This window comes from Mus caroli, chromosome 11 (genome assembly GCF_900094665.2).
Source record: "Mus caroli chromosome 11, CAROLI_EIJ_v1.1, whole genome shotgun sequence".
NCBI lineage: Eukaryota > Metazoa > Chordata > Mammalia > Rodentia > Muridae > Mus > Mus caroli.
This window is the reverse complement of record NC_034580.1, coordinates 2,588,642-2,598,458: the sequence shown is the minus strand read 5'-3', so window position 1 is coordinate 2,598,458 and position 9,817 is coordinate 2,588,642. Positions and strand designations below refer to the sequence as shown.

At 45.8% G+C, this 9,817-nt stretch overlaps 1 protein-coding gene across 4 annotated transcripts in view; it reads left to right on the top strand.

Moving 5' to 3' along the window:
- The window catches only part of LOC110306308 (up-regulator of cell proliferation), a 47,815-nt gene that overhangs the window by 15,074 nt on the left and 22,924 nt on the right, over positions 1 to 9,817 (top strand). Inside the window, exon 1 of one of the 4 annotated variants that reach the window (XM_029483237.1) lies at positions 2,343 to 2,384. The exons of 1 other annotated variant lie outside the window; for it this stretch is intronic. Coding sequence is in view for 1 of the 3 variants with exons in the window: in XM_021178471.2 (XP_021034130.1) it covers positions 3,812 to 3,825 (14 nt within the window). In the remaining 2 variants the exon portion in view is untranslated. Of the gene's footprint in view, positions 1 to 2,342; positions 2,385 to 3,683; positions 3,826 to 9,817 lie in introns of those variants that run through there. 2 more of the 4 variants (XM_029483238.1, XM_021178471.2) reach the window with 2 other exon arrangements.

Below are 9,817 nucleotides of genomic sequence, written 5' to 3'. Positions count from 1 at the left end.
GGATTTCTGAGTTCGAGGCCAGCCTGGTCTACAGAGTGAGTTCCAGGACAGCCAGGGCTATACAGAGAAACTCTGTCTCAAAACAAACAAACAAACAAACAAACAAACAAGACAAGGGTCTGGGACCTGGCTCAGCAGTCTAGAGCACTGGCTGTTTTTCTAGAAGACTTGAGTTGTGTTTCTGGCACCCACATGACAGTTTATAACCAACCATCTGTAACTCTAGTTCCAGGGGACCTAATGCTCTTTCCTAGCCTTTGTGGGCACTGCACTCATGTAGGAACACAGACATATATACAGGCAAAGCAGGCATGCATAAGAAATAATAAGTCTTAAGAATGCAGTAAGAGGGCATGAAAGAGGAGATGGCTCAGCAGTTGAGAGCACTTGAGTACTGTACCTGCAGAACACCCAAGCTGTGTTTGAAGCACTGTGTCCAGTAGCTCTCAGGCAGCCACCTATGACTCCAGATAAGGGGGATACAATACCTCTGGTTTCCACAGCCACCTGCAATCATGTGTAAATATTCACATATAATACACATACTTCATTAAAAATGAATTTAAAAATCTTTAAGGAAAAATTTAAAACAAAACAAACGCCTGGGAGTGGTTGTACATCCTCAGTCCTAGCACTGAAGAAGGCAGAACCAGGCAGGTAAAGCAACATTTAAAAATAAAGATTTATAAATTAAGTTGATAATATGAGATGGTTTACTTATTTCTATTTTGCCTCATTTTTTGAGACAGGGTTTCACTGTATAGGCTAGCCTAGAACTCACTATGTAAATTGGCTATGTAGGACAGGGTGTCTCTGAGACCTTCACAGACAGCAGTGACTAGTAAAGGGAGGCAAGGAGGTGAAGTGTTAGTTTGTTAATTTGCTCTATACTTTCTGGCAGGTACGCACACCGCTATTGCCCCAATGTTCTGGATTCCTGAAAGAAAGACACACATACACACATACACAGCCTTATATCTTAAATAACCTTAAACAGCTCAATGGCCGGGCCACTCCCTTATTCCACGTGGCTAACACATACACTTCCCTCCCATATTCCTGAGTTAATACTTACTAAATCTAGATTTCATCTTTGCTGCCCTGGACCCTGATAGGCAGCCCTCCTGTGGCTGCTTTCCCCTGAACCTACATGTCAGCTGTCTCACCCTCCTGCACCTTTCCAGAGTGTTCTCCTATACTCTGCTCTTCCTCTTCCTCCTTGCCTTCCTGAGAACCCTAAAAGTCCTGTCTCCGTCTTCCTGCCCAATCATTAGCCACCGGTAACTTTATTGACCAGTCAGAAACCAACTGGGAACAGGCCTCCTTTGGTCCCATGTGTTGGACACTGCAAAAAGGTTTTCTGGGTAAAGTAATTAGCTGGGTACACAAGGCGATACAAGGACACAGTTCCGGTTCAGCAGGACTCAGCATCAAGCTGGCTCAACCTTCAAGGGTCTGACTTCAAGTGGGTTATTTTAGGTATGTATAAATACCTAAAATTTACAATTTGGTAAAAACTATGCTGGTGATAATTAAGCCCACACTACAACAAAGCCTACATCATCTCCTTGAGGGACAAAGTAAGCTAAATACATTGAAACTCTTTGTGGAGTTACATAAAGATAGATTATATAGAGGCACTGGGGGAGGGATCCAGGGTTGGGAAGTCTCTGGACACACAGGTAGTGCAAAAAGTACCAGGCCAGGAGGCCTATCAGGTTGACTCAGCCTGCCCTGTACTCATAGAGATCCACCTGCCGCTGCTCCCTGAGGGCTGGGACTGAAGGCCTGCACTACCACAGCCTGGCGGAAGAGACTTCCTTTTCTACATCAATTTAGGTTTTTGTTTGTTTTGGGGTGTTTTTTTGGGGGGAGGGGTTCAAGACAGGGTTTCTCTGTATAGCCCTGGCTGTCCTGGAACTCACTCTGTAGACCAGGCTGGCCTTGAACTCAGAAATCCACCTGCCTCTGCCTCCCAAGTGCTGGGATTAAAGGTGAGGCCACCACCGCCCTGCTTGTTTTGGTTTTTTAAACTTGCTTTAGTCTGGCCTTCTCTAGTGGCGATCATTACTGCCTTGAATCCAGCCATTTATGACTGCCCAGTCCTCAACCTTTCTCACCCTTTCTTCTGGATTTGTACTTTGTATCGAATTTTCCATTTGTCAGCTTTCCTGGGTAGCTCTCTGATGTCTTCTGAACACCTCAAGTAATTGTTAGCTTTTGTTTTCCTGAAGAGGGCAAGGATGTCCAGAAGCACTGCCTGGATTCAAGTACTGAAAGAGAACCTGCACTAAAGGAGTATTCATTTATTTAGCCCTCAGAGAGAAGAAGAGAATGAGTGGTGGTCCCGGAGAGCTCCTGCCTTATCTGGGCAACTGTAGCTAGTAAGTAGGCAGAGCCCAGTTTCCAGCCTCGGTGTTCTGGTCAATGGGCAAATTGTTCAATTATCTCTTCGGTGCTTTATAATCTCTTTGGTGTTTAATATTCTTTTTTGTAAAGATTTATTTATTTTATTATATGTAAATACACTGTAGCTGTCTTCAGACACTCCAGAAGAGGGCGTCAGATCTCATTACCGATGCTTGGGAGCCACCATGTGGTTGCTGGGATTTGAACTCAGGACCTCTGGAAGAGCATTCAGTGCTCTCAACCACTGAGCCATCTCTCCAGGCCGGTGTTTAATATTCTTAGTGGTGAAGAGAATACTATCTTAATGTTGGGTCCTGCCCCGCATGGTGGTGCACACTTTTAATCTCAGCACTCTGGAGAAAAAGCAGGCAGGTTGGAACTCCATGAATTCAAGGCCATCCTGGTCTACACAGCAAGTTCTCGGCAGGACAGTGTTAAACAGAGAACCCGTCTCAATGAAAATAAGGAAAAAGAACATGAAGGGAGGAAGGTGAGGAGGAGCTGGGAAGGGAAATTCTAGGGACACATAGTTTGTATTTTTTTCTCATTTTCTCAACAGTTCATTACTACCGTTTGATTTGATTTTACTGGTTATGAGATCTGAAATGACATAATTGGACTAATGCTTTTATGTCACAGAAAGGAAAATGCACTGTATGAAAAAAATTCATTGAAAAAACAACTTAATGTGATAACACAAAAATGCCACCAGCAGTGGTTTGCACTGCATAGTCCAGAGTTTGTTTCTTTAAATTAGGTATTTTCTCTTAAAAGATATAATTTGTCTTTGAAACTAATTTGACAGGGACTGGAACCAAGCCTCAAAATTTTACATGCCCAAGTATTCATAGCTTGTAGGTGATGCTGGGAAACCCCACTGCACAAGTTCTAAACTTTTTATTTCTATGTAATACAAGATAAGGCTTAATATTCACACTTTAAAAAAGTGGGTAACCAGCTCAGAGGCCAACCTTCCTCCACCCCTCTACGAACTAGTAGCAGGAGAGACGTTGTTTTCCTTTAGAACAGCCATAACACGGTACACCCCGGAGGTAGCGGAAAGTGCGTTTCTTACAGAAATTAACATCAGAATGCGGGGACTAGAGGGTGGTGTCAAGCAGTCTGGCAGCTGTCAGTGGCCTCAGGGCAGGTCTGGCTCCGCAGGTGAGTTCCAGCCTCCCGGCAGCGGGCCGGGCCCGGCCGGTGGCTGCAGTTGGTAGTGCTCTGGGCCCAGGGCGTCCTCTCCCTCGCCCCAGGCGCCCGCCTGCCCTCCACTGAGCTCAGCCCACGGCGCCCGACGCCCTAGCGGAGCGGGCGGGGGCGGCCTGCAGGCCCCTCCCCGGCGCCCAGCGGCAGCCGCGCAAGCAGCGGAGGAGGCGGGAGCGCCCAGGCCGCTGCGCTCATGGCGTCGCCGGGGTGAGTGAGGCGCTCCGGGTGTGCGGGGGGCGCCTGTTGGGCGAGGGGCGGGCGGAGCTGTGCGTATCCACGACCCGGCGCCCCCTTGGCCTCGGCCGGACCCCGGCTGACTCTGTCCCGCCAGGTGCCTGTCCACGACCCGCGGCCTCCCCCGCCGACCTTGGGCGGTCGTAGCCGGGCCAGGGTCTCCCCGCAGGGCCGCGGGCAGGACCAGCCAGGACAGCGGCCGGTCAGGGCCGGAGAAACGGGTTCTGGAGCGGGGCAGCAAGGAAGCTGCGGGAGGGGACTCGGGGTCCTAGGGCTCGGCTGAGGCCGCAGAGCGGCTTAGCAGGCCTGACGTGTGTTTCTGGCGTTTAGACTTGATTGCGTTGGAAGTTGATGCTTGGGTTCACTGTCGTTAGGGGACATCCCCAGGGTGTCCCACAACGTCAGGGCAGGTGGGGCTCAGCTGGACTGGACCCTTGTCCAGAGTGAAAAAGCGGATTCGGGATCTAAGACTGCCTGTGTTGGGGTGGGGGTGGGGGTGGGGGTGCTTCTGTGGGATGGCTACACTTGTTCTGGTATTACCTCTTTCCTAGTGTTCGGGCTCTCTCTCCCAAATAGTGTTCTTAGGAAATTCTAGTGACACATAGTTTGTATTTTTTTTCTCATTTTCTCAACAGTTCATTACTACCGTTTGGTTTGATTTTACTGGTTATGAGATCTGAAATGACATAATTGGACTAATGCTTTTATGTCACAGAAAGGAAAATGGGTCTCAAGGTCATCGCTATAGGTGGTAAACATCTTTTTGACTGTATGCCATCATTCAGAGGGTCTCAGACCCAGTAGTACAGGTAGCAGTCCACGCTGTGTATCATTGCAGTTAGAAGACTTACAGGTGCAGGAGGACTTCTGGGGGAAGCATGTAGAAGTTAGCTCTCCCACAAAGGCAGACTTCACTATGCTAGGAGTGATTTGGCTCGGTACAGTGGTCTGAATGAAGGTGAATGAAGCAATCGGAACTTGATCCAGGCCTGCGGGCGCCAGCCAGATCATGGGCAATTTCCACCTGCCTAATGCCTTTCTAGGCTCGAGGGCACGCAGGCACTTCTGGGACCAGGCCTTTTTCAATGTCAGCTGGGTGTCCAGTACTTTGAGCTCATAAGGAGAATAAACTGTGATCCATCCTGGGCAGGCCAGGCTATGGACCCAGAGGGTCAAGGTCCCTCTACATTCTTGCCCTGCCTCATAGGAAAGTGTAAGGCAGTGTTTGAGCCTGTGGCAATTGCCATTAGGCTTGTAAGAAAGACATCATAGTACATTTTGTGTCTATACACACTGCTTTGTAGACAGGGGTTGGAGGAGGATCTCCTAGGATTAATAATTCTGTGTGCCTGGATCCTCAGAATTATGGTATTGTCTGATAACAGAATAGTGTAATGCCTGAACCATGGTCTGTAGGTGGTATTAATATTTGCGATTCTAGTTGTGAGTGATCCAATTAATTTGTAATAGTAATAGTAATCTGTAATTTCCTAAGGGGTGTCTACTAACAAAACTGAGGTCACAAAACTTTTAGTATACTCCATTTAAGGAGAAAGCTATGCTTACTTTGATATGCATACACTACTACATTTAGGTGTTTTAGAGAGCAAATGTAGATCAATACATGGCAGAAATGGAAGGAGCTGTTCTGGGGAGGGGTGTCTCTACATTTGATTTTTTTATTTTTATTTTTTATTTTTTTTGCTAAGTAGCAGTGTCAGTGATCTATGATAAAACTAGAGAGGAAAGAAAAAAAAAACTCTTAACTTGTTTTGAGTACCTTACAGAGGTGCTAGGCATGGTGTCAAAGAAAGGAAAGATGTGTTTGAGAGATGACCCATAATCCACTGTGTCTTGAGCTAAATAGATAGAAGAGAAGGCAGGGACCATGGACTCTTTGCCTACCACTAAAGGGCATCTCCAGTCAGCCTCACCACAGCTGTCTCTGGGGGAATCCTGGTAAGCATTGTAGAGGGAAAGGACTCGACATAGTCCATCTGTCCATCTGGCCCCTTCTGAGCAGGTCCCACCCTTTTACAGGTGGCCTAACCAGAAGCACTTTAGTTCAGTCCTCAGCACCACATGAACTAGGCTGTAATTCTAGCACTTTGGAGTAGAGGCCAGGTGATCAGGAGGTCAGCACCATCCTCTGTTAGAAGACGTCAGCTTGGAATACATGAGAACCTGTCTTAAAATAAAAATGAACTCTGGAATGTTACTGTTGGTTCTAACAGCACTTACGATTGCCCGCTGCCCGGAGGAAAGGCAGGGAGATGCCTGCCAGCCTTGCTCTCACTCCCACCTACAGAGATCTTCCTGTCTAGCCTTCTCTTTGATAGTTTGGGTTTCCTCTGTCATCCATCTCTGTTCATCTCAATACAGATTCTGCATTTTCATGGCTATTTCTGTGGATTTAACTGTTGATTCACAATTCACATGTATGTTTCTAGGAGTTTCTCTGTTCCTTGAAATATTGTATGCAGTGTTAGGGTGATGTTTATGGTCCTGGAAACAAAATCTAGCTCTTGTTGGGCTCAAGACAAGGTATGACTATGTCACCCAGGCAAGCCTTGAATTTATGATCCTTCAGCTTCGGTCTCTGGAATGCTGGGATCGCCGGCCTTCTCCCTGTGCTCAAAAGCATTCTCATTCTTAGCAGGGTCGCAGGCTATCCTAGACTCCTAGACTGTGTGTGTGTTGGGATAGGATGGAAGTTAAAGGAAAACCTTAAAGAGCAAATTCTTTCCTTCTGCCTTTATGGAAGCTCTGGAATAGAACTCAGGGAGCCAGGTTTGCACACAAACACCTTTCACATTTTCTGTAAGACCGTCTCTCTCTCTTTTTTTTTTTTTGTCTTTTTTTTAAATTTTTAATATTTTTTATTACATCTTTTCCTCAGTTACATTTCCAATGCTAACCCAAAAGTCCCCCATAGCGCCCCCCACTTCCCTACCCACCCATTCCCATTCTTTTGGCCCTGGCATTCCCCTGTATTGGGGCATATAAAGTTTAAAGTTTGCAAGTCCAATGGGCCTCTCTTTCCAGTGATGGCCGACTAGGCCATCTTTCGATACATATGCAGCTAGAGAAAAGAGCTCCGGGGTTCTGGTTAGTACATCATGTTGTTCCGACAATAGGGTTGCAGATCCCTTTAGCTCCTTGGGTACTTTCTCTAGCTTCTCCATTGGGAGCCCTGTGATACATCCAATAGCTGACTGTGAACATCCACTCCTGTGTTTGCTAGGCCCCGGCATCGAAGACCGTCTCTCTTAAAGTACTAAAATACTAGTGTTGCTTTTCCTGTTATCTTGAGAGGGTTTCTTCTAAGACACCCAGCAAGTGTCCGAAACTGGCTAACATCAAAGGATTTGAGACAGGGTCCCCGGGTCTCTTGTAGACTGGGCAGGCCTCAAACTCACTGCAGCTGAGGGTGACCATGGAGTCCTGATTCTCTTGCCTCTATCTCCCCTAGTACTTGGATTACAGATAAGCACTAACATAGCCAGCTAATACAGCAAAGATTTATTTATGTATATGAATGATTTGCTTGTGTGTGTTTGTGTGCACCACATGCGTGTCTGGCACCTAAGGAAGTCAGAAGAGGGCTTCAGATCCTCTCAACGGGAGTTGTGCATGTCTGTGAATACTGGGTGCTGGGACCTGAACCCAGGTCTTCTGCAAGAGCAGTAGGTGCTCTTAACTGCTGAGCCCTCTCTCCAGCCTCTAGCAATTTTTGTATGCATTTTTCTTATGTACACACCCTATGATAAAGTTAATTTATAAACAACTAGTAATAAAAATGAAACATTCATACAGTATACTGTAGTAACAATAGTTTGGACCATTTGTAAGTAAAGTAAGAGTCACTTGAATACAAGCTGTGTTAGTATGACAGTTGACCCAGTAATCAGGAAGATTTTTAAGTGACTAACATTGCTGACATACATCACAGATATGTTAGCAGAAGGGATGAGTCATGTCCTGGGTGTGACGGGACCCGAGGCAGGAGACCTTCTTGCTGTTGAGAACAGTATGAACTTTGAATCTTAGGAATTATTTATTTTTTATTTCTCAGTTTAGAGTTCTAGTCTGCAGTTGGTCACAAGGAACAAAAACTCGAAAACTCTGAAAGTGGTGTGTGTGTATGTGTGTATTTTATGTAGTCTGTTAACTTACACAGCCTTACAGATGAAATGAGATATTTCCCTGTCTCCCTGTGCCTCAGCTGAGTTTGGGGAGCACCCTGCAGACTTCTTTTTGTGTTTAGTCGTCTGTTGTTTTTGGAGGGGTATCTGGGGATTGAACTCACACAAGCTAATAAGTAAGTCCTCTATATCTGAAGTAGGTCTTACTGAGATTTTTTTTTACCTTTTTTTTTTTTGAGAAGGGTCTCTCTACATGATTCAGGCTAGCCTTGAACTTGTGATCCTCCTGTATCAGGTCTGGAACAACTGGGAGTATAGACCTATGCCACCCAAGCCTGCCGTTTGGTCTGCCAGTACATAGAAGCTTGAGAGTGGTCATATTACTATTGTTTTGTGGTCGTTTAATTTGGCCAACAATGTCTTCTGTTTTTCTTTCAAGATGGGGTTTCTCTATGTCATTGTATAGGTCGGGCTGGCCTTGAACTCAGACTCCCCCATGCTGTCTGCTGGGATTCAAAGCATGAGCCACCACAGCTTGTCTGAAATTCTATAACAAAAGACAGAGATAACCTAAATTCTGACAGTTATGTCAAATTCTGTGGCATGGTCACAGTATTCTGTGTAACAGTATTCAGTTAAGAACGGTCATTTTGTCTGAGGTAATGCTGCCCATTTGTATCCCTAGACAGTTGAAGAGCAGAGGCAAAGGACTGGCCTCTGTAGAACCGAGGTTTCCTGTCTTTAATCCAGGTACTCTGGAAGCAGAAGCAAGACAAAGAGTAAAGAGTTGGCTTTTTTTTTTTTTAAAGATTTATTTATTTATTTCATGTATGTGAGTACACTGTTGCTATCTTCAGAAGAGTGCATTGGATTCCTGCTACACATGGTTGGGAGCCACCATGTGGTTGCTGGGATTGAATTTAGGACCTCCGGAAGAGCAGCCAGTGCTCTTAACCGCTGAGCCATCTCTCCAGCTGCCCCCCCCCCCCCCTTTTTTTTTAGGTGGAGATCTTGGCCTTTTTAAAATTGGTACCACCAGTCAGGCAGTGGTGGCACACACCTTTAATCCCAGCACTTGGGAGGCAGAGGCAGGCGGATTTCTGAGTTTGAGACGAGCCTGGTCTATAGAGTGAGTTCCAGGACAGCCAGGGATACACAGAGAAACCCTATCTCAAAAAACCAAAAAAAAAAATAAATAAATAAAAATAAAAAAATTGTTGGTACCCATAAGTATTGTGAAAATGGCATGGTTTTGCCTATGGCTGTTGATGTTTAAGAGTTGCTTGTACCCACACACACATGATAAGCCCCCACAAGAAGTCGTAAGCTTCCTCCTTGGCCCCTGGTATTTCCTCAGTAATATTTAGCCCAATTTATTTGACCTGATAACATTTGATTCAGTTGGTAACACTGAATTCTGAGCACCCACATTCCACAAGTAATACTTGGTTTGCATGAAAGTGAGCCCACATTCCTCAACTCTTGGTTTGGGCTGTGACCATCACCCACACTGAGGAATTAAGGACTCAGATGTGAGAGGAGCTGAGTTAGAGAGGAGGAGGAGCCATGGCTGAGTGTAGTGGGAGCATGGGATGGGGTAGGGGAACTCAGACCTAGATAAGAGCCCAGGCTGGTGCCTGGGCGAAGGAGAGACCCTAAGCAGGGCCTTCTCATCCCTCCCTTCCTGTTTTCCTTTCTTTTTTTTTTTTTTTTTTTTTTTTTTTTTTTTTTTTAAAAAAGACTTTTAATTTTTTTTAAAATTCAGATGTTGAGGTTTGGAGAGATGGCTCAATGGTTAACAGCACTGGCCACTCTTTAGA